We start from the raw sequence: 25652 nt of genomic DNA, 5'->3' as shown, positions 1-25652 counted from the left end.
TATGCTGAATGGACCACAGATTTAAATTTATTCCCAAACTTAAGAACAAATATTATCATAAATTCTTGTTGGTTAAGATTGTTGCTTAAAATAGCAGTAAACATATGGAGTGAATTATTACCAAGAGTGAATGATATTGGATATTAAAATGACATTGCATAATAACAGTTAAGATACACAAGTAACTTCATACAAAACTCCATACTTACTTGCTTTGAGTCAGGTCAACAACAATGAGATCTTTTTCCAAAAGCACAACTACAGCATAGGGTTCTTGAAATTCTGTAAGCAAGGAATCAAGTATAAAAGACATGGAGCTCTCCTAATAGCCATTTTTAAAAAGCAAAACATATTTATGTTCTCTAATCATTCACAGTACATTAAACAAAAGTTTTAAGGTAGAAATCCCAAGTACATGCACAAACTACACATATCTGCAAACCAGAGCCAGATAGCAACTGAGAAATTACTTTGGGCCACTACTGTCGATGGCATACACAGTAGAAGTAGAATTGCCATACTATAACTTGCCAGGAAGATGGGATATTGAAATTAAAGAAAAAGAACATAGGTTGTGTGTATCACTGCATTGCTGAATCAAATTATTATACAGAAAATGTATTTTTGCTGTCCAGTAGTAATACTTCTACTGTGTAGAACTGTTCTTCAAAAACGGATTAAGAACAGCCGGCCCAAATCGCTTACTGATACAGAATATCCTCATTTCCAAAGCAATTCCAAAGGAATCCTGTAATTCTGTTCTGTTCAATTTAGATATTGACACCTTCCTTCCTCCCATACACACTTTAGGAGATAATACTGTTTGGTTTCTTTGTTAAATGCTTTTCTCATTTATAAAAAAAAAAACAAATGCTTCCTTTGATGCATAAAATATATAAATGTGAAATTATGACTCTCTTTTCAACAGTGGCAAACAATTCCAGCATATGCAAGCTCAGAGTACTCTCCTGTGATGGCTAATGTCAAAAGGCTGAGTAAATTGATAGCACTTGATTTATCTTCCTTTCAGGACAGCTACAAATGTACATTTGTGACCTGTTTATATACAAGGCTATGAATAAAACAGGTTAAACCAAAAATCTTAAACGTTACAGTGTGAGCTGGGGAGGGCTTCCAAAATATTATTCTTGGGAAGTGTCACTTGTACTTGACACAGTTAAATGAAGGCCGAAACAAACTTTGATTACTGAAAATTAAACTTTTGTGTGAACATTGAAACAAAAACACATTTTGCTTTTACTAAGTGTTTTAAATACGTACGTGATTTAGCCATGTGTGTAAGATTTATTTTACTTTTCTACTTGAGGGATTAAAATGCTAACTTAATTCACTTTTGGCTTACAACCTTTCTTAATTAACTTTCTGGAGTTTTCTCTGGATGTACTTCACCACTCGGCAGTCCTACAATATGCAGTAAAATAGTTTTAATAGCTCACTTTAGGCTGAAGTGTAAGAGCTTTTTTGCAGATAAGTGATAGTTCAATCTTCAATAATTTAGCAATCTGTAGATTTTCACCATCATGTCAGAAATATAAGCACATATGTTTGAGTAATAGCAATATTCCCTCACAATAGCCCATTTCTTTCTAGGTTATATTTGGAGATTTATGCATGCTTTATTGTCCACTTATTACTTGCTTCCTATATTGAGAATGCAAACAAGTACTTTCCAGGTACTTTCAGTGATGTGGTTTCTTGAGATGGGGACAACTGGAAGTCCCTGGAATGGGAAGGTATGAGAGAAGATCACTTCATTTGTGTTTTCCATAACTGTGTTTCGCTGAATAAACTCACCATTTGGATATGGGGTTTCACAAAGAGTTAAAAAATCAACTATAGGGTGATCCATTTCAAGAACTGTAATTGCTTTCCCATGCATGATTGTTAAACTTGGTCTTCGACAAGGCTTATCATATGACAATCCACCAGAAAATATGACAAATGGTTCACTGTATTAAAAAAACACAACATAGTATTATAAGTTTACATAGTTCCATACAAGTTTGCACTATAAGTTTAGTACCTTTAAGGACTAAGAAATAGCTTTTCAAAAAGAAAGCAAAGAAGATTCTGAAGGGACTTTAACACTGGAATGGAACACTGAGCTAATTACAGAATGAAGAACATACCTGTTTTTACAGGTCTTGTACTCTACTTTAAGAATTGGTTTACAAGACTCAGGTTTTTTTCCATCTCTTTGAACTTTCCCTAAGAAAAGAAAGATGAAAACTGTATTAAAATGTCATGTTAATAGAACTTTAAAGCTAAGAAGATGATGAGTGTTAGTTCCTATTTCCATAAAATATGGATTTGTCTAAATTAATTACATCTGCTCTGGCTTTATGGTTTTACTGCTGCATACATCTGAAGGACCATAGACCACATATCAAAGACATCTAAAAACCATGCAGATTACTGACAAGGATGACACTTAGCTAATAATTAATGAATTTGACCAATATATACCTTTTTTTTCTGATTATATTATGGCCATAAACAGCTTAATTCTTTCTTAAGTTACATTCTTAGACTGACTCAGTTTCTTTTCTTGACAAAATATTACATGCTCTGGAGTGAAACTAGTTCACTGATAAAATTCAATGAAGTGTACAATTGAAATTCAGGAATTCTTGGTCAATTATGGCTCATCACTTTCTTTCAGCTAGAGAGAAGTCACTTGTAAACCAAAAACATAACAATTTGGGGTTTGTTACTTTGGACAGCCTGTGCTTGCTTATGACAACCACTTGACTGGAAGATACAGTGCTGAGGGAGCCAATATGTTCTCAGAGGCACACAGTGACATGATGGGAGGACTGAAGCTGTGACATAAGAAACTCTGCTTAAGTATTATAAAAATAATACATATTTATTTCATAATTCTATGACTAAAAATGATAAATTAGGAATTTTAAGAACACAGAACTTGCCTTCCCTTCTTCTTCCCTCTCCCCTTAGCCAGGCTTCTTGGTAATCATAGGCTCACAGAATGGTTTGGGTTGGAAGAGGCCTTAAAGATCATCTAGTACCACCCCCCTTGCCATAGGCAGGGGCATCTTCCACTAGACCAGGTTACTTAAGGCCTCATCCAAACTGGCCATGAGCACCTGCAGGGAGGGAACATCCACAACTTCCCTGGGCAACCTGTTCCAGTGGCTCACCACCCTTACTGTAAAGAATTTCTTTCTAATGTCCAATCTGTATCTACCCTCCTCAAGCTTCAAGACATTCCCTCGCATCTTATCACTACAAGTCTTTGTAAAAAGTCCCTTCCCATCTTTCTTGCAGGCCCCCTTAAGGTACTGGAAGGCTGCTATAAGATCTCCCAGGAGCTTTCTCTTCTCTAGGCTGAACAGCCCCAACTCTCACAGCCTGTCCCCATAAGGGAGGTGCTCCAACCTTATCTTTGTGGCCTTCCTCTGGACTTGCTCCAGCTGCTTGATACCCTTTTTATGCTGGATGCAGTACTCCAGGTAGTGTATTGATTTGCAACACAGTCAACACCTTTTGGCCTCATTTATACCATTTTAACCATCAAAATTACCGTGTGGAATTGTGGTCTGGAATGGTCTGTTAGGACTTTTCAGATTCCATAGGGTCAAGCTGCCATCAGAGTGACTGCACATGAACTGTTTGCCTTCATGATGCCAAGCAACAGAATGAATAGCCTACAGAAATGAAAGAAGAGCTTGAGACTGGAATGGAGTACAGTGTTTACACTAATGATATTTTGATGTATGATTTTGGATTATATTAATCTAATGGTATATCAACAGTTGGATTGCTCTTTTATGTCTGAAGTCCATTCCCAGCGTACTTTAGTAACGAGTGGATGCAATCTACTGCTAGTCAAGAAAAACAAATCATTTTGAATGCTAACATAGAACTAGGATGTAAGAAAATCTATACTGAATCAGACCAAAATTGAAGGAACAAGGTATTAAGGTCAAAGTACGAAATGGAGGGACATACAGTGCAATCATAGTATCCCTGATAACTATCCTTAGAAGTATTTAATCTGGCAAACATACAAGGAATTCTGTGTGACAGGCTTTACAGGTAACATACAACACATGCAGTCTTGCCCAGGGGACTATTTAGGAAAAGCAGGAATAGTACTGAATAATTTTTTGCCCTCAGATACTTAAGTTTCAGAGCCAGTACACAGAAACCTGGATGTTCAGTACAAAAAACCCACAAAAAAACCCCAAAAACCCCAAACAAACAAACAAACAAACAACTGAAGAGATCAGGTATTGCTTCATTGATATAGGAAATGACCAACACAATGTTGTAAGATAATTTTAGATCAGGTAGTGCTCCAGAGTCAAGGAACATTGCACCCGTATGTACACGATGCAAGTATCACAGGATGAATGTTACATATGCCAAAAAAAAAGAAAAAAAATCAAAAATCAATAGACCTTTCTTAGTATTTTGTGCATAATTAGTGGAACTGAAAGTATTCACAATTACATCAAACTAGGGAAAAGAATAATGGCGTAAGTCCCTAATTTTCACCGCTATATGCTGGAAACCAACAAAAGCTATTTTCTGGTGCAACAAAGTATTGATTCACTGCATAGCACAGTTTCTCACACCCTCCCCTCAGCAGCACAAAGTCAAAGAATTTTCCCTCGAATCCATTTCCCTTCCAGAAACGTTAGTTGCCAAATAGCAAAAAGCTCACTATGTTTTTATATAAATACAAATAAGAGACTTATTTTTTAATTCAGTTTAATAAATCTCCATTTTTGCAACCCAGGAAATACTAAAGCCTTGTATGCACTTATAATTGCATATGGCCGTTCCCCTGATTTACTCAGATAACTTTAATACCATGCCTGGCTATTCATAAGTCATCACTGGAGCTGCTCATATCAGTTTTGTTTAAGCTGCCAAGAAATAGCCCTAAGTGCTACTGGTCACTGTTAAAACCTCCCTGGTGCTCTTCCTCTTTTAATAAGCATATTGATTGTTATGGTTGGTAATGGCTCATGGACTAGAGGGAATATCAGAAGAAACTAACTGAAAGGCTGTGATCCTTGACCAAAACTTTACTCAGCTCTTGTGACTGGACAGCAGAGCCACAAATGAGCCTTTGCATTAAGATGATGCAGATGTTTTAATAGGAATCTGCCATGTTTTACATGTGAATACTTCACAAACACACTGGCAAGCTAATCAAGCCCATAATGACACCACAAACTGAACAAAGTGAACTTGAGATGTTTATCCTTGAGTGACATAAGACATGTCACTCAAACTTCTACCTACCACAGTGGGTTTGGCACAATATTCCTCTTAAAAGACCCGGAAGATACCACACTATAACTGAAGCAAGAAGAGACAACACAGAAAGATGGCTCATATAGTCCAATGCCATTGCTCCCAGGTAGTAAGAACCTTACATCTGTGGGGAGCACTGCTTCACTTGTCTATCCTTGTGCAAATTAATTCTGACATGAGCTCATTCATGTTTGCTATCATGCCAAATTTGAATCTCCTTTTGATGCGTTAGCACACATAGAAACATTTCACATGGTTACAGTTGCTGTGTCTGAGCAGGAGCTAGCAACTAGCAATTGAAAATTGTACCAAACTGCTTGCTAAACGGCCTCTCAGCTACTAGGTGCCACCTGCCAGCATAAACCTCCTGTTGTGTGGAGCTGAGGCAGAATGCTCCTGCCACAGACCACTGGCATAGCAGCAACTCAAATTCACCTGCTAGACTTTGGCCCAAAATGGACAAGAAATACTTAAAATTGCTTTTGGATGTCTCAGCTGAAGGTCACAACTAATACTGAAAGGTGTATTGAACAAGTCCCTAATTTCTCTCTGCCAGAATATGTCTAGCATTCTGATCCACTTCTTTAGCATCCAAACACACACAAAAAAAGAGCAGCTATTTGCTTAGAACAGGAGTTCATCGTGGTGGGTGACTCATGTGAATGTTCACACAGTGTATGCAGACAAAGTGTATCACTCCAGACTGGGTATGTTTCTCCTTCTGCAGTACCCACAGTGGTTGCAGATATATAGATTCCATCTTTGGTCATAGTCAGCATGTACTAAAATTAACCATGCCCCAAACCATTTCAGTTCCTTTGCAATCACAAATCTCCTCCACCGAAAAGAACTCATGGGGACACTTTTAAACAAGGACCATACTCATTTCATGCTATTGCTTGAATCTTAAGAATCTTTTGTGCACTGCAGGACCACTGCATCAAGAGCCACATCAGATTTGTTCATTCCGTAACGGCATAGTGCTTGATAAAGATAGGGAAATGTCATTTGGCAAATGTGTCTGTAAACTCTGAAGATTCATTTTGGAAATGTACACAAATGAAAGATGATAACTATGCTTCAGGAAGCTCGGACTGTGCATTGAAATAACCTGTCAAACTTCTAAACAGTCTTTGTACGAAGATGGATGGTTTTTTGGGTCTGCCAACTATCAATAATAACTTGAGAATCCTTTGAAGGATCTGTCTTGTTTGTCTGCTCTCTTTTTATACCAATCAATGGAAATAAACTTTTGAAGGAATCTAGAGAAGAGCTTGAGAGGAAAGTCTTTTATAGAGGACATCATACAGAAGCATTGATTGAAAGGGCCTGGATATCTCATACTGAGAAAATGACAATCATCATCCCACAAAGAAACAAATATACAGAAATCACAGAAATGTTCAGGTTGGAAAAGATCCTCAGGATCACCAAGTCCAACTGATAACCCTACTCTACAAGGGTCACCCCTAAACCATATCCCCAAGCACCACATCCAAATGACCTTTAAACACATCCAGGGTTTGTGACTCAAAAACCTCCCTGGGCAGCCCATTCCAATGCCTGACCACTTTTTCTGTGAAATTTTTGTCCTAATGTCCAGTCTAAACCTACCCAGTTGCAGCTTGAGGGTATTCCCTCTTGTTCTATCACTAATTACCTGTGAGAAGAGAGCAGCACCAGCCTCTCGACAGTGTCCTTTCAGGCAGAGAGCAATGAGGTCTCTCCTCAGCCTCCTCTCTTTCAAACTAAAGAGCCCCAGCTCCTCCAGTTGCTCTTCATAAGATTTATTCTCCAGGCCCTTCACCAGCTTTGTTGCCCTTTGCACTTGCTCCAGCACCTCCATATCTCTTCTGTGTTGAGGTGCCCAAAACTGGACACAATACTCAAGGTGTGACCTCGCCAGAGCTGAGTACAAGGGGACAGTCACCTCCCTACTCATGCTGCACACAGCATTTCTAATACAAGCCAGGATGCCATTGGCTTTCTTGGCTACCTGGGCACATTGCTTGCTCATATTCAGCTGCTTGTCTATTAGAACTCCTGGGTCCCTTTCTGCTAGACAGCTTTCCAGCCACACTGCACTGGAGGTTGTGACCCAAGTGCTCATCCCGTTAATGTTGGCCCATCGACCCAATCGATCCAAGTCCCTCTGTAGAGCCTCCCTACCGTCATGCAGAGCAACACTCCTATCTAACTCGGTGTCATCTGTGAGTTTACTGATGACACACTTTGTCTTCAACAAGATCATCAATAAAGATGTTATACAGCTGACATCTTCAAGAACAGACACAAAACTCTTTAGCAGCAGGTTCAAGCTCCACTCTGGGACTAGGTGCTTCACAGGTGAGAATGTTTTCATCTCTTAAGAAGGTTTGACACAGTAGAGAAGAAAACAGCAACTCCTTGCATCAGGAGCTGATGAACTGAGGCAGCCTTTAAGTGGGCTAAAAGAGAGATTTTTACTTTTAGCTGCTACAAGTTTTAGCTCTGGTGAACAAACTCTTAAGTATTAGGGAAAAGCTTTAAAGGGAAGTTACGAGCTTATAACACCAAGCAGAGAATTCTGGATAATGCAACTTGTACAACTTTCTCTATCCTTGGTGAGAAGCTCTCTCATTTGAAATGAGCAGACATGTTTTATCTGTGAAAGGTTCCCAGGCTTCAAGACCTATGGAAGATGGAGTAAGAAATACAACTGTAAATACTGCAATTGTAGGTCTGTGTACAGGGGGAAGAGTTTTCACCTCCACCACTTAGAAGCTATTGGATTGCCTCAGTGAGCTGCTTATTCTAGGAGGAATGTGTCCATGGCAAGGAAAATGAAAGGCCATACTTCTGTATTGGACAGATCTTGCTAATATTGTAGGGAAAAACTCAACTCCTGTCATAAGATTACACACATCCTGAGGAGATGTCTGCAACATATGTCTTGTATCCATGTCTGGAAATATGATGTGATGTGAAGCATCACACTGGTATGACAATGCCGCATAGCCTAGAAAGGATAAACAAGATTTCACAGTGGTGATGTCCTAATGGACTGAGAGCCATTATCTCTTCATGATTCTTCTGTTAGCCAGCTGTTCAAGCTGCAAATAAAGAGCACCTATTCCATCTGAGTTATGTGTCTTCTACTTGTAGAAACTTCAACTAAAAAACAGCACTCAAAAAGAAAAAGAAAGAAAGAAAGAGAGAAAGAAAGAAAGAAAGAAAAAGAAACTGAATGGAGAAGACCATTTAATAATGGTTCTCACTGATAATGAAAGCATTTTGTCTGGCTGTATGAGAAGAAATATCTTTAAATTCATGAGATATGAAATTATTCCTCTCTATAACAAGTGAATGCCAGCAGACATAGTGCCTATCTTGAACTTAAAAAAATAAGAATATTTAGATTTGTAGACAGACAATCAGTTACCAGCCTCCTTCGCTCTTGTATATAAAAATATTAACTGCTAACTTCTCTCTTCTGTGCTGCACAGTAACAGGTTCTACAGTTCTGAATAACCATAGAGCTTCCTTCTCAGCAGCTGGTATGGAGGGGCTGAAATCCAATGCTGTCAGAGTAACACAGAAGAAATCCAGCTGAGGCTTGATCCTGTGAAAGGATGAGCACTTGGATGGAGTCTTGAGGGTGCCAACATTTATCTTGAGTGACATTACCAAGGTGGACAGCTATTTGAAGATTACAGAGAAGAAAGAATTTGCCTCGGTAATGAACACTCACAGTGCATCAAAGACAAGAAAATAAATTTTCTCACAGCATGCACCAAGTGCTAATGGAGAAATCTGGTGCCAGAGCAATATTTTTATACTAAATTTAAGTATCTGCTCCACTGATAAGCCAGAAAAGATCATGTCATCTGGCAATCCTTAGAGATGTCAGAAGAGGAAGTGGTGAGTTAGATGAGATTTCCAGGTCTTTCACCATCAAATAGGATGACTTCATTTGTTTCAAAATCGGTGCTAAAGAAAGCATAATGCTAGCAAGAAAAATGAGGCTAGATTAATTTCATTCAGATCCAATTCAAAGGGGCACTTCAGTATTCAGTGAAGACACAGACCATTTACTGTAATTTATCTAAGATTTCACAGAGACCCTGCAATTGCAAGTGGCTGGCTCAGCACCAGAAGAATGATACTGAAAGGTTGGTCAAACATCATGGGTCGCAGAGACCTTCATTTGGTCCAGAGAGAATGGTGAAGGGGAGCAGGAATTACGTTTTCTGAACTGTGATCTTAGGTGAGCAATATGTAGAAAGAGGTTTAGGTTTGAAAACTTCGGTTCATGGCCACATATTAAGTGGCACATACCAAAATAATAATTTATAACTCACAAAAGCTATACAACACAGGATTTAAAAAGGAACCCTTTTTAGGGGCTCTGTAGGGAATTCCTAGCAGATCTGGAACATTACCAATGTGGAGCCTGAAAGTCTGGAATACAGTACAATGGCTAGCCACACAACCCTTTTAAAGACAAACTATGAATCTTGAAACTATTTCAGTAGATGATAGCAAACCAACACAAGTGTTAAAACAGAGTAATGACACAGCAAGGAACCACAGAGGAAGAAAGGACGACTAATAACAAGCCTGTAGAAAGTTCCTGAGGACAGTACTGAAAAAATGTGAAACAACTAAATTGTATGAGAAATTGTCAACACCCAACCACTCTGTCTCAACAAGCAAAAAAAAAACAGAAATGGTATTATAAAGATCCTGTTTTATGTAGTCTCATTCTGAGCACAAGAAAGGACAGTGAGTGAACGGACACCCCACCACCTCCAGGAGACCTGTAAAAGGAAAAAATTGTGCTGCCTTAAGTAACACAGCAGGTTCAATTTCACAAGTGTATGCACTGAAGGACTGTCACTTGGAGACAATTTAGTGGGCACGCCACAAGGCTTTAGTGCTGGCCTGTTTAAACTCCAAACTACCCTATCCTTTATAACATTTGCTAGGTGTATGCTCAGAATCTTTTCCCTGAAGCTCAGTGTAGTGTCAATATTTCTGTGAAAACAGGCCTGAAAGACTGAAGGATTCAGATATATTCAGATTACTTTTTAGAGTGAAAATAAACGTGTACAGTCTTTACATTTAATAAGCAGCAAGAGGAAGAAGGGAAGAGAACTACAGGAAACCAATTACTGACTGGATTACCATAAAGAGAATGGGCTTTCTCTACCTTCAGTTGTAGATGTACTCATTCACTTTACAGAAGGACTGGCAGGACAAAAGATGTTTTTTCCTAGGGCTAGTGCTAAAATCATAGAAATTAGGAGTAATCTATTTTTTAAACAGCCTGTTTATTGGTACACAAACTGTGCCTGGGTTTGATACAATCAACCTACAAACAACAGGAGACAATTATCTGATAAAACCATGAAAATACAATTTTGAAAACCTTTACATCACATCTGGAATACTAGGTAACATCAAGAGCCCTACAAAATACTTTGTCTTTCATTCTAGTTAATGATCTAGTAATACACAGTAAAGGTAATGATATAATTCCTAATGTAGCTGTATCTCAGGTCAGCTCATTGCTATGTTCTGCTCAAGTGCGGATCCCCACACAGAAAGTGGAAAACTTGTCAGAATCGAGAGGAAGAGACTCCATGTTGTAGCACACTCCCAACAGCCTAATGCATTAGAATACAGGTTTCAGGTTTTGATTTCTATTGTCAATACCTTGTTCAAAAGCATAGCACAAACAGTACTTCCAGAACAAGCAATACCTTGAGATAAATATCCATCTGTTTGATAAGACATATGAGGAACTGCTGAGCAACAGTTTTTCTGAATTGATGGAAACTGCTTACCTCATCATAATAAGCCCTCAGATCAGCTCTTTTAGATCGTAGGTCCCAGAGTACTACAGTCCCATTTTCATAACCTATCAATAGCTGGAGTAGGGAAACAAACACAATTATACTTTCAGATTCAAAAGGTATATATAAAAATATCAGAAGAGCTTCAAGATTTTAAGAGAGTTTTTATAAGTAAATAAGCACTAGAAAAAGCAAGGCCAAACTTGTAGTTTTCACTCCATGTAATACCTATCTTTCAAATGATTTTTCAGTATAAACTATTTTTTGTTGTTGACAGCTTAAGTTTTAATATGGAAGGAAAAAAAAGAGTTTATATTCCTATTTTTAATTTGTTTTGTTTCTTGTTTTTCCTTTCTTTGCAAGATTATATGTCTGGACAGTCTTGACAACTGTGAATCTACTGAGAAAACAAGACTGTAACATGTTCCTCTCAGCCCTTCTTATCTTCCTTACCCCTGTTGGAGGGAAAACAGTTTTTCACGTAAGAGATCACTCAAATAACTTTGAACCAAAGAGTCAAAAGATTAAACTCTCATTCTGCTACACATATTCCTATAATTTCTGTTTTTTACTGCTTTAAAACATTTTGAACAACTCCTGCAGAGAATAAATTGCTTCATTTCCTAGAAACTGAAAATAAATTAATTGGTATGCCAATTTTTGCTTTTAGAAGTCGTATCATCATGCACGCCCAAGAAATACCAGTGAAGATGATTTGTCAAAAGGTGAAAGAGAAGCACAGTGCTCAGGACGAAAAGCAGAATGAACACAATCCTTTCTGCCTATCTCTATTGAAAATAACTGAATTATTGATCTGGCACTGTACTCTTAATTGGTACACAATTAATATCAGATCTTATGGATGGCAGATGTGAAGCGTGTCCTCGTGTCCTTGTCCTTGTGTCCTGGGAATTGCTTCCTATAGAGCCCATCTTCCTAAATAATCTGTCCTGGACATGAAGACTGGGAATGTCCAAACTGACTCACACATTTCTGCCATGGAATATTTTATACAACTGGCAGTGATAACTGTTGCTGTTCTTTGTCCATAGAGACATGGATAACAGAATGTAGGCAAGGATTTACAGTTTCTATGGTACTAATTTGAGCAGAAGATTGACAAGTCTATCTCTTAGTCTACGAGATGCTACTAGCAACTTTGCCATTCCTTACTTTAGCTTGCATAAGTCATAGAAAAGAAACTTGGCTGCGCTGCTAAACAAAGCTTCACTTTGTTTCCAAGTTCAATACAATCGATACGTCAATACTGCTACAAAAGAGTCTGGGAAAACTTCAAGTCCTACTAAATACAATTCTTTATGTTGCCAGGAGAATATTCATTATGTGGAGTTATATTATCTAATCTAGGAATTACTTAGTGTATTGAATACCTGAATATGAAGAGTACCTGATTACTTAAGGATTCTATTCCCGAAAAACAATTCAAACTGTCCTAGAGAAATTCCAGGATATTTATCATATTTGCTCTGGACAGGTCCATATGGAATTCTGTGTCAGAACAAATGTGAAAAGATATCCTGTTAACTGGATAGCACTTGTGTCTGGATGCCATATGGTATTCTGGGATAATAAATTGCCATAGAGAGAGTACAAACTCTCTTACTGCGACTGTTTCGCTGCTAGTGTAGTCGTGCTTAATGGAAGACAACTGCATGTCCAGAAGTCAGTGATCCATGGAACAGGTAACCTGAGTGGCTGCATGCCTGTGCTGTGTTATGTTGTGCTGCACATAGCACTTGACTTTCAGGCTTGTGTTGTCCTGCACACATTCCTTGGTCAGAAGATGAACATTGCTATCTAATTGTAAAGCAGAAGCTTGTAGGCAGCTCCCATTTGGTAAGGGCAATGATAGCAGCTTTATGATCTCACCTTTATCTTAACATAAGGCACTATATACTCATATGAGTATCCTTTTGATGACATTAAAAATGAAAAAAAATTTAAAGATTAAAAAATTAAAAAAAAAATATTTTGAGGTCGCTAAAGACTAAAATGCTGGTCAACCTCTTCACAGAGGGGACCAGCACAGTATGTGGAGGTCTATCCAATGCTGTAAACTTGGGGTTCCCATCATCTGAAGAAATGTGTAATTGTGTACATTCTCCTTTTCATAGTAACTCAAAGAAATGGTATTTCAGTCAATATATTATGGAGTCTGAGTGCCTTCCTTATTATCACAAGAAGCACTTGCACTAGTGCATTACAGCTGGTAATGCACCAGTTGAGTTCAGTTTTTATCTACCAGTATTCTTTTCACCTCAGCTTTTGTACGAATATATTCAGGAAAAGGAAGGAATAGAAATGTATTTAGTATGTGACCCTGTTTCATAATAAGCCTTTCTCCCTAGTGAGGCAGGCTTGTCTTTCGATTTTTGTCACACTCTCTGGCACAGATACCACACTGCAGGTAATTACTGAAAGGTTAAATAACTCCTACCTGAGACAGCACTTCACCTGATCTATTGCTGAAATGCTTAATGCACAACAGCACTAACGAGTTACCAAGTGATGTGAATTCAGGGAAGAAGCTGAAAGACAAACAGATTTGCTGCACAGGAAGGAACCTCTCTCTCTCTCTCTCTCCCTCTGCTCAGGTGCTGCTAAACCACCAGTACTGTGGTATGATACTGCAGCCAGAATTCCAACTGAGTGAATATGATTAGTCTCTTTGCCTGTACATTTATGATGCTCTGAGCTGTGACCTGTCTGAACCATAGGAAACTCAAATATTCACAGTCCTCTTGGCCATGGGAAGCACTTGAGAGATCTATAGGATATATGTCTATGAAGTAAAAAATAAAACATCCTTAAATTCTGTTGAAGAAGAAAACACAGACAAATAAGAAAAACGTGTTAAAAGAGTTGAGGAAGTAAACCTTCTAAGATTTCTCTTCAACGTGTGCTTCCTGGCACCTTATTTAATTACTTATGCTTAATTAGGCTAAGAATCATGAAGGAGGCTGGACACAATTTTAAGAAGGAAGGAATTCTGGCAAGATCTTCTTTGTCTAGTGGAGTTGCTCCACATTTTGATTTAACTTCATGAAATGTTTTTGATGATGGTGTTTTAGGGAGATTGCTCCTTTGCAATCAATTAATTCCATCCTAGTACATGCCAGCCAGCCACTTACTTGTCCTGGCAGCACAAAGCAGCTGAGATTAAAAAAAACAACCCAACACAAGCCTGCCAAATGCATGCTGTATTTAGATGTTATGATGTTATTAGATCTCAGAACAGAGACTCAGAGATAGGAAGTTTAGTCCACCAGCTAATAGTTAATAACATTAAACCTTTTCCTATTAAGCTTTCTCCAGTTGCTGGGAAACTGCAGATGATGCAGCTAATGTCCTCTCCTGTGTCAGCAGGGAAAAAAATCATGTTTGCTACAGTTCTGCCACTTATAAATGTCTGTGCACTTCAGTCTATTCCTAATGTACACTTACTCATTGATTTGGCACAGTATATTTCATGGACATAATCACTAGGTTCCCAAATTGTTCTTAAGTGACACATTAAATGCTCACATTCTCTTTGTCATCTGTCTTCCAGCCATGGCTTGCTAAATTCACAAAAGAGACTGCCTGCAAAGTCTGGCTGGAGGGCACTCTAGAAAAATTTTGAATGGCAAAAGTGTTCACTCTTTTGGCACAGAAAAAGTGGTCATCAGTCACTGACTCAAAATGGAACTTTCAGGAATTTAAAGATTAATATATAGTCAGCACACAAATTTTCCTGGTTTTCAAAAAGAGATCTTACTATTGTCCTGGATTTGGAAAGGTTTATCTGTGTCTTAGGGCTCTCAACCACTCAGTGCCTGTAGGAAAATGCTACTTACTTACTTCAGTGAAATGTGCCCAGATCTGTAATAAAATATGTGATACCCCAGAGAGGGATACAGCACTGCAATCTTGCAGAGTACAACACCCTTGTACTTGTAGAGTACAAGAATATCTGTATTTTAAACAATGGTTATGACTGATTTGTACCCACCATTTAATTCCTGAAGCATGGGTAAATAATAATTTCCTCTGCTGCCCACCATGAAGTGATGCAAGGAGTCAGCTTTCTCCCACCATCTCTGGGTGGTTTTTGGTTAACTTGAGGCTGAGAAACTAAGCAGAGTATGTAAACCTGTCTTGAAGCAGCTCTATTGCCTAAGAACAACTCTGCAAAATTGAACAAAAGGTCTGCATATCACAGACTTAAATGGTCAAGAGTAAAAATCAGAGAACAATGTGGGAGGAGGAGAAGTACTTATCATATTCTCTCATAGTCTCTCAGCCTAAGCAATTTTCTCAAAGACAGCCAACTCCACAGCTAGGTATGACTTTCTTTGACCTCATCTTTAGTAACTTTTAAAGGAAATTAAGCAAACCTCTTCAGCAACTATCAAAGCAATTTCTCTTGTGCTAACTTTTCTCCTTTGTGACCAGTATACATTTGTAGCATCTACAGCACCATTTGGAGAAAGTTTTACAGCTTCTCATTGCATATCTGAAAAATAATTTAATTGGCTTGTTTGGAATCTGACTTCTGTCTGCTTTCTTTCATATACCTTTGTATTGAAAGAGACAATGAACTGTTTCTACCCTCTTTATAACAACTGTGATTTTCAAACTCAGAATTACAGTGAGTTCTTTTCTACAATGAGTTGTCCTGTCTCAGCCATATCTCATAGAGAAAACCTTGCCCTTTCCCTGAGTTTCTTTGGGCATTATTATGTTTTTTTTGAGAGTGAAGGACAAATATTATACTCAGTATTAAGGAAGCAATTCAACCATGCATTTATGCAGTCATCCTGTTTTGTTGACTGTTCTTATCCAGGTATAATGCCAAAGTTTGACTTTCTTTGTTGGTCACTATGGAGGTTTGAGTTGACATATTCATTGAACTACCAAGGATCACTCAAATTTCTTGATACCAAACAGAAATAAGCAGTTCAAACCAACTGTTTTATATTAAAGTCAGAAATACTTCCCCCTCTACATATCAATTCCCATCATTTACACTAAAAGTTCACAAAAGACAGTATTTAACCTGCCATTATCCTGCTGAATTTCTTAGCTTCCTGAAGTCCAGTAAGTCTCTTTGCATCACTGGTTTTCTAGGCTGTCTCTGACTATGATAAACATCTGAAGTCTCAAAAGATGTGTTTTATTCATATTTCCCCATTCTGACAACAGATTGTTTTGTCCTTCATTCTTTCAACCAAAGTTTAATGAGACTTGGTTGAAAACCTTAGGTTAATTTTCATCTCTACTGTTAGGTTTTTTGATCTAGAGCAATGTCTTTTGATTCAATGTTTGTGTCTTCTCTTACATCTGTGTGCACCTTATATTGATATCTTCTTGTAAACATCAAACACTATTGAGTCCATATTCTACCAAGCTGCAAGTGTTTGTTAACACCAATTTGTTGTTTATGCCACTCTCAATTTAGCAATGATATAAACAACAGGGATGGTTTCAGTGTGACTTACGTTTTCTAATCTTCCTCCCCCAAAATTACCCATGTTTGTTTTTCATAAGTGATCTGATTCTGCTGCTGCTGTGAGTATGCTAGTACTTCATCAATCTCCAAATTACTCTCTGAGCAACAAGCAATTGTTTATCCAAGCAAGTTCTCCTCTAACACCTTTCCTGGGACCATTTCATCTTCTCTCTCTCAGCTGAGGTCAAAATATTTTAAATCTCTGTTGTGTCACAGCACATGACATTCCTGTAAGAGATGCTCACTCACAAGACCATTTTTTCTTTTAGTATCATATACTGTCTTCCTACCCAGTGAGTTTTAGGTAGGTTATCAACAGCTTCTGCTGTGGCCAATGAACAAGACTTATACCTCATCAAGAATCCTTTCTTTTTATTAGGTATTTTGTCATAGGTAGTTAAATAACTTTTCTTGATGACTTCTGGTTTGAGGCTAAAACACTATGTGTCATAGCATCTAACTGCTTTATTTGATGTATTCTAATTTGCTTGATCTATTGTGATTGTTCAAAAAATGCATAGAGAGCAAATATAACTTGCTGGAGGGCTAGCTGGCAAGTATATAATTTACACATAGTTTAGTTTGCAATATGGGTAAGTCCAAAGAGGAATAATGCAAATGAAATTCAGATGTGGTCATCAATGTTTTTCCAGGCACCTATATTAATTTCAGTATAATCCCCCTCACATCAGTATTAGAAATTCAAACTGCTGCAAGTTTCCATCAGCTGTTATGTGAGGCACACTGTCAAACAGATACATGATTTGTAAGATGCAGTCCTGTATAAAATGTAATAGGCAAAAGCAATAAAAAACAATGACATAATTAAATGCCCCTTACACAAAGGCAAAATGCTCAAATAAATTCAGTAGGAACATAGAAACACTTTAATAAAATTGATATTCATTTGGGGAAAAACACTATTAAAAAAAAAGGCATCTGTGAATTTCCCTCCTAATGGTATCATGGGAAGGTTTAGGTTGAATTTTAGAAGAAAGCTTCTTCACTGAAAGGGTTCTCAAACACTAAACAGGCTCCCCAGGGAGATGACTGAATCCTCATCCCTGGAGGTGTTTAAAAGAGGCAGACATGTGGTTCTGAGGGACATGGTTTAGCCAGACTTGGTAGCATTGGACTTGATCTTAAAGGTATGTTCCAACCAAAATGATTGCATGATTCTATGACCCTAATGCTTTGTGTTTTGCTTTCACTTGTTAACAGCTCTTTGCTATTCTCAACTCTGTTCACAAATAGTGGCAAGTTCTAAATGTCTGTTACTATTGCTATTATTTTTAGATAAGAAAATACTTCATATCTTTGGAAAAATTACTATAATGCCTTCATAACAACATGTTAATCCAAACACTGAAATGATGCTTGACTTTTTAGTCGATTCTTCCTTAAGCAAAGTCGAGTTTATTTAATCAGGAATGGTTTTGATTTGCTATAGGTTTCAAAGTACATTATGCTGTCTGCACCATAGTTTTTTACTCACTGCAATTGTACAAAGATTATTTTTTCTTTAAAATCGTAAAATAGTAGAAGTGACCTTGCAGATATAGAAAGAAAACAGATATTAATATTAGTGATTAACCAAAAAGAAAGAACTATCAAAGCAAATAAAGGCTATGAAATGCTGCAGTGTTTTATACCATTAGTTATACTCACTTTTCCCTCATCTCTTGGGCTGTCACTTAAATGTACAACTGGCCCTGGGTGAGTCTTTGTGGATCTGCAAGATAAACATTGATTCAAATCTATGAATGTTTTCCGTATGAAGAAAGAGATGCCTACCTTAATTTGCAGATGTGTTCACAAATACCTCCAACAGTTTAAAAGTCATTATAAAAGGCCTGACAGAGGAAGAAAGCTATCTGAAAGTTACTAATATCTTTCCACATCCACCTCTATTTCCTTTTTGCCATTATAGGCAAAAATTCTCTTTTGCTGATGAAACCTTTCTGCTATTCTATTTTTAAAAAATCTCACTACTCCTCCTATTACAGTCATTTCCCCCCTCTCATTTCTAAGGATTTTATTTTGCCTTTTTTATTCTCCACTCCCTTTGTACCTACCAATTTTAGAAGCCAAGAACAATTTAGACAAATCCATGAAGCCACCGTTTTCTTTTGAAGATGCCACTGTCTATCAATGAATGTATCCATCTGTCTTTGGGTAGAAGCAAACTCATACATGACCCATAGTCACCCCACATTACATTTAACTTTAGACTAATTATATTTCCATTGTTACACAAACCAGTTGTTCCTCTGTAAACATTATAAAACATACTACCAGTCTTATTTGTATCTTGTACTCTTGCAGGGGAGTAGCCTCAGACTTTCATGCTAAGACCTCAGCTAAAAGGAGTAACCTTCACTAATACAATACATTTTCCTACTTCTGCCATTGCTCTCTCGAATCTATTGTAAATGATAGTTGGAGGATCCTGGAATTTATTACACTATAATAAAATTTCTTTTTGCTTTTCAGGATATTAGTGTTCTGCTGCTTTTAGGAATATGATCTTTTTATTATAACATTTTCAGATATTTCTTTAGTTTTGTTGAGTAAGAGCTTTATACATATTATCAACAAAGTTGATATGAAACAGAGCAATCTGTGCACTAAATGGATGAGATTTTAATTTTCCTCATTTTCTTTCCTCTGTATCTGATACATGCATTCTCTTAATATTTCTATTATCTTACTCCTCAGTATTTTAAAAGGTTAGTTGTTATGTATTATAACTAGCTTGGTCAGCCTGCTTCCATTTTCTTCCAATTTCACTGTTTTAGACTGTCAGGTATGTCACTCCACCAGAAGACTCAATGAACCACTGTTTGGCATTTGCACACACACCACCAGTGTGCGTGTGTCTTTGGTTCCATTCTTGTTAGCTCAAATATTGGACATACGTGTCAAGATGTTGGCAGTGGGAAATTGCAGAGAAAGTCTCTGTGAAGAGAGGCCACTGTCTCCAGTGTCTCAAATGAACACACTGCAGGGCACAGCTGAGCCCTGCAGCCAATACGGTGGTGCCTCAGAGAAAACAAATTTAAGAAAGGGAAAAAAATGCTGCACAGGCAGTGAGGTGGAAAATAAGCATAAGAAACAGCCCTGACAGCCCTGTGAGCAGCAAGGCCAGCAAAGAAGGAGGGGAGGAGGTCCTCTAAGTGCTGGAGTAGAGATTCCCCTGCAGGCTGTGGAGAAAACCATGCCAGACCAGACAGCTCCTCTGCAGCTCAGGTCATGGAAGATCCCACGCTAGAGCAGGGTATTTACTGAAGGAATTGCAGCCTGTGGAGACCCTGAACTGAAACAGATTTATTCTGAAGGACTGCAGCCCTGCTGGAGCAGGGAAAAGTGTAAGGAGGAAGGACCAGCAGAGATGAGCTGTTATGGACCAAGCACAACTCCATTCTCCATCCTTTCTCTGCTGCTCAGGGTGGAGGAGGGGAAGAAGGTAGAAGAACTGTGAATGAAGGAGTAAAGCTGAGCCTAGGAAAAACAGCAGTTAGAGGGAAGACAGTTTCATTTTTGGTGCTTTTTTATTATTATTATTATTATTTTGGTTTTTGCCAATCTGCTTTATTTTAACTGTCAACAAATTATATTTTCTCCAAATGAAGTCTGTTTTGCCCATTGACAGTAACTGGCAAGTGGACTCCCTATTTTTATCTTGACCCACAAACTTTTCCATTTTATTTGCTTTCCCTGTCCCATTGAGGACTTTCTAACTTTGTCAGGAAGTTAGAATGAATCCTTTTCAAGTAGTTGCATACCCTAAAACTCATTTCAGAAGTGCCATCTCAGATAAGATCACACACAGTTTCTGTAGTGATGACAGCAGATATTTCTGAACATTTGTGGAACTATAGAGTTACTCCCTAGCAGTCCTCCTGCACTTCCTCTTCAAAGCTCCAAGAAACACTGATTTTTTAATACCTATCAAGTAAAGTATTTGCATCAAAGGTAAGTACTCTTTGGAGTAAACAATAAGGAATAGTCACGAGGTGCAGCACAAAGCTTTTGGTCTGGTTTGAGATGGGACATGCACAGTCTCATCTTGGGGGAGATGTTTGGGATAGGATAAACTGATAACCAATAGCACCAGTTCAAATGGAGCAGAGAAGAAAACTGTGCATGAAAGGGTTATCTCTTTCTCCATGCTACACTTTCACTTGTTTTTTCTGCCTTATGGCTAGGTATAGGAGAAATGTGATAAATCTTCACTGGCAATAAATCTTGCTTGCTTCTCCTGAAGCAATGTTATCCCTTTCCTAGTGCAGGACTGTGTCTAGGAACCCAAAGCTAGTCCTTTGCACCACACTAAGATCAGGAACAGTCTGCCAAAGGCAGATTGGTGCCTTACTTCCTGTGTCTTCTTGTCTCCTCAAGGAAATTATGTATAAATAGAAAGAATAGCAAGGTTTCGGTTTCCTTTCAAACCCTAGAGAAGTGTTGCTTGTCAAAGGACTGCCAGGCATTAGGCTTTACAGCAAATTTCTCCTAAGGGTAGACATTGTGACTGCACTGCAAGTAGGATTAAATAAAGCCATTATTTAGGTAACTATATTATATCAATGGTTGCTAGGTTGATGGTTGGACTCTTAGAGGTCTTTTGCAAACAAAACAATTAAATGATTCTATTAGTTTACAGAACTCTGAAACAGTATCAGAGCTACAGATACAGTAATTACTACTTTCATACATTAAATTATACCGTATGTGGAAATGTCTGCACACAAAACCATTTTGCCTCCTAGCTTTCGTATATCTAAAATGTTTCCCTCATTGCTATTACAGTAGAGTTGTCAAGGAGACTGGAAAGTTGCATGCTGTTGTTGTGGAACAGCATACAAAGAAAGAAAACTTCGTTTGAATTACATTAAAAGCAAAAGTAGACATCCAACAGCTCCTGGAAAGGATGCAGAGGTGCTGGGAAACCAACCACATTTGAAGCTATTGTGATAAAATACACTACTGTTGATGCCAGAAACTTACATAGAGGCATTCCTTCAAGTTTGCATTAGGAGGCTAGAAAAACTAAATCCTATTCTTGGAGAAAGGGGAAAATAAGGAAGAATCAGTAGGCAAAAATAAGGCATAAGTGAAATAGTTGAGCAGAGTCTTCATTCCCAAATACTAGCTGGGACACTGCTGAGAAGAACTGGGGAAAAAAAGCTCTGAAATGATGTGAAAAGGATAAAACACAAAGTCCATACACAGCAGGCGAAAAAAAAATGTCAAGTCCAAAAAGTATCAACAATGCTTTGCAGTAAAAATTTATTGAGGCAAAAGTTACCTTTAACTGAGCAAGAAGTATGAAGTAATGATACAAAAGATTACAACATTTCATGGCCTTTATTGACCTTTAAGCCCAGAAAAACATACTACAGAAGAACTGAAAAACAGAACAAAAGGTTCCCATGACAGCTGCACTGAACCAGAAGTTTGTTAAGAGACTAGTAATACTTTGAGCTGGCTTGAACTTTATCAGAAATTATTCCTGACAGCTGCAGGTATTAATTTATTTGGGCTGTATTCATTTGGAAGATGGGAAATCTGATATGCCATAAGACTTGAGTCTTGTTCAAAAGAACAGGGCTAAAATGAAGAAGCCATTCACTGTAAAACAGAAGTCTTAAAAAAAAAAAAAAAGAATGGAAGCTTTTACTTAATTATTTGATTCTAAAATTAGAAAGCTCAAAAAGTCTTCTGCACTGTTATAACTGGGACCCAGGAAAATGAGAAAAACGCAGAAAGTATGTATTACTCCATCATTCTGAGAATTTTTATGCACTCTAAGAAACAGAGCAACTCACATACTGTTGCAAGAACTTCAAATACCAAGGCAACCTTTAAGTAATATATGACAAAACAGAATAAAATCAAGAGAAAACAAGTTTCCTCTTGGAAAAAAAAAAAAGTCTGCACTGTTACAGAAGCAATGTAATGATTCTTAAGAAGAATGAAAATCTGATGGCAGAAAGCGTTAGGAGTTAGGAGAAGATTAAAAAAAAGAAAAGGAAAACATCTGTATTAGTCATTGTTACAGAGTTGGAGTTGACTGAATGTGTCAGTGCTGAGAACAGCACGTGCATAAGCAGATAATCCTATACTGCCAGCAGTAGTCAGGCATCTTCACAGTTCTGCCTTCCACAAAGGTGCAGCACACCAGAGATTTTAAGACTTTCTATTCATTGGTAGAGTCATGGAGAAATTAAAAAGAATAAGTAAATTAGATACATCATTCGAATACTGTGGATCAAATCCGGGAACTGGAGCAAGTAAGATGCTCCAGTTCCTCAAGATGCAACTCTGAGCCTTGGACACAAATTCTAAAATGTCTAGAAGAAAGATGCCTTGCAACCTGCACTTTCTTTATACTAGGAACTACTACCATTTGGGTATGCAGAGAGAGAGTAGGAGCTGTCACTAGGCTGTCACTTCTCCCACATGCTGCTTTCCTTCACTACTGTGGAACTATTGGTTCTAAGGCACATGTTGAAAATGGGGATGGGCAAGAAAAAGGCTAAGAATGACCAAATTAATGCTCATAACCAAGTTCCAATTTGCCCAATTTTTTCATGTTCCAACTTCCATAAATTTTGACAAGTTTCAGTTATTAATTCATTAGCTAGTGGGTGTTTGAACACTGGTCTCTGTATGCTTGGGAAGGAGGCTTACAATGCAAATGTCTTATTTTTAGACTTCAGTAGACTCATACCAAGATCTTCCTTTCCTTTCCAACATCAGATGACTTTCCACAAAATGTATGATCCCACAGGCTGAGAAAATTAGCTCACTGTAGTTGGACTAAAAGGAAACATGCTTGGTTCATTGACTATTTTTCTCTTCTAGACTTGTTTTCAAATATTTTGAAGGAAAAGAGAGAAATTGTTTGCTTATTAGAGAGCGGAAAGCCAAACAATATCATGAGCCTTAAACATCTCTGGCAAAGGACTAGGTCTGCTACATGACAGAAAAGTGACAACTGAAAAAGTTTTGAGTTATTCACTCTTAGATGAAAAGATGCTTCAGTGCGGTCTGAGGTTGTGACAATGCATGAGATGACAGAAATGCCTGAGACAAAAATTGCTATAGGAAATGTTTCTAAAATTCCCCATCTTCTAATGCTGGAGCTGTGGACAAGGCCAGCTCCACTGAAACTTAGTGCACACAAGCTATACAGGAATGTTTCCTTTTAACTGCTAGAATCAGTTATGCCTCAGTACTGGAAAACAAACTCAAATGAAAAGATTAATGTTTCCTTTGCATTGTCAGTCTGTTCAGGACTTAATTTCTAACTAATATTAAATATTATTTCCTTTGAGGATAAAATTCAATTTTAATGACTATGCCTATGAAATTTGATATGGTGACAGGGGAGGAAAGAAAACAAGGCATTGGTTTTGTCATCTGGGGGGACATACTGATTAGTGAAATCAGTAACAATATGATGTAAAAAGGAAAGGGAAGAATTTCAGAGTAAAGTGGCTGCTATCAATGTGATGTCTGCTTGGGACAGAGAATTAGATCCACCACTGCCACTCTATTCAAAGATACTGTCCTCTTGGTGCAATGAGCTTGGTGAATTTCAGTTTGCTACTAGAGGTTCCAGGTTCCTCACAACATGAAGCAGATGTCTCAGAAACTGCTTGAAATACATGAGCAGATCCTCATGCTGGACAGAGGAAACAGCAGAGTAAGAGGTTTTTAGTCACGGGAAGCATAGATTTACCTCATTAGACTTTTATGTAAGCCTCCTTCCATTTCATATCCACAGCATAGGCCTCTGTGTTAGCCTGTCAGAAAACTGTCATTTAACTTTTAAATTTAACTCAATACCTTTCCTATCCCATCATTAGATTCTGATGAGCCTAATCCAACTTTTAAATCAACCCTATGTTGAGCAAGAGGCTTCTAGTCCAGAGAACTCCTTCCAGTCCCTTCTTATCTAAATGATTCTACACTTCAATGAAGAAAAGTTCTCCACAGAGTCTTAGGGACAAAACACTTCATTATTCACTTCACAGGATGTTTGGAGGAGATGGTGATCAAGTGACTGTCATAAAAATAGCAAAATCTGAGTTGTTGAGGTTACTGATTATCTGTATTTCACAGAACTTCATAGTTAAAGGGATTGCCAAATAACTCTTTATTTTATATAAAATATAATTACATGGTCTCTATCATAAATCTGAATTTCTAATGTCCTGTACAAAATAGTTAACACTGCACATGCATTCATGAAAATAAAAAATATTTTCAAAAGATTTGCTAATATTTGTAAAAACAAATAATTCCTGAAATTGAAGCTTAAGTCAGCTATGAAAATAACCACAGACAAAAACTCAAAGAAGCTTGCACTTACAGTTCTATTGCCTTGTTCCACATGATGACATATCCAGAAAGAATGAAGGACTCAATATTTACAATGTGTGTATTTCCTCTCTCTGTTCCAACATAAAGCCATTTACTCTGGAAAGGCAGATGGCAATAAGTAATCCTGGAAAGGAAAAACAAAAGAAGTGAGTGAATACTGTGTTTACAATTTTTGGGAACACTTTTGCATAAGAAATAATTGTTCTTTCCATTTTATAACTTAACAAATGCCTGCCTAGCAGGCTCAGCATTCTGAAGAATGTGAAGGTTTTGGGAGCCATCTCCAGAAAAATCTTACAAGAGAACATAAACCAGGGTCATTTTACCTGCCTATATTAGGGACAAGAGTCATCACTCAAGCACTGGATTATGTCACGTTATCTCCAGAAGTATGTAAATTGCACTATGTTAACATCCAAGACTCTCAAGTAAGACTTTCTTACATCCTTTCCTAGAATAAGCAATTTTCCAGTTCAGCAAACAGAGTTAATGGACATCAGCAGGATTAATGTTTTGTACAATGGTGTGACATCATGATTCACACGAGAAAACATTCACTTTGTTGTTGATCTGGGAGAGGAGGGTGCTAGATAGGAGCATTA

General features: G+C 37.7%; 1 protein-coding gene across 2 annotated transcripts in view; it reads right to left on the bottom strand.

The window, feature by feature from the left end:
* Nucleotides 1-25652, bottom strand: part of STXBP5L (syntaxin binding protein 5L) — a 211833-nt gene that overhangs the window by 82546 nt on the left and 103635 nt on the right. For both annotated transcript variants that reach the window (XM_054383024.1, XM_054383032.1), the window contains exons 5-11: nucleotides 25040-25174; nucleotides 18328-18391; nucleotides 11139-11222; nucleotides 3566-3689; nucleotides 2151-2229; nucleotides 1816-1970; nucleotides 210-282 (exon numbers count right to left, since the gene is read on the bottom strand). In XM_054383024.1, the coding sequence (XP_054238999.1) occupies nucleotides 210-282; nucleotides 1816-1970; nucleotides 2151-2229; nucleotides 3566-3689; nucleotides 11139-11222; nucleotides 18328-18391; nucleotides 25040-25174 (714 nt within the window). The remainder of the gene's footprint in view (nucleotides 1-209; nucleotides 283-1815; nucleotides 1971-2150; nucleotides 2230-3565; nucleotides 3690-11138; nucleotides 11223-18327; nucleotides 18392-25039; nucleotides 25175-25652) is intronic.

Source organism: Indicator indicator, chromosome 1 (genome assembly GCF_027791375.1).
Source record: "Indicator indicator isolate 239-I01 chromosome 1, UM_Iind_1.1, whole genome shotgun sequence".
NCBI lineage: Eukaryota > Metazoa > Chordata > Aves > Piciformes > Indicatoridae > Indicator > Indicator indicator.
This window is presented reverse-complemented; position numbering and strand designations above follow the sequence as displayed.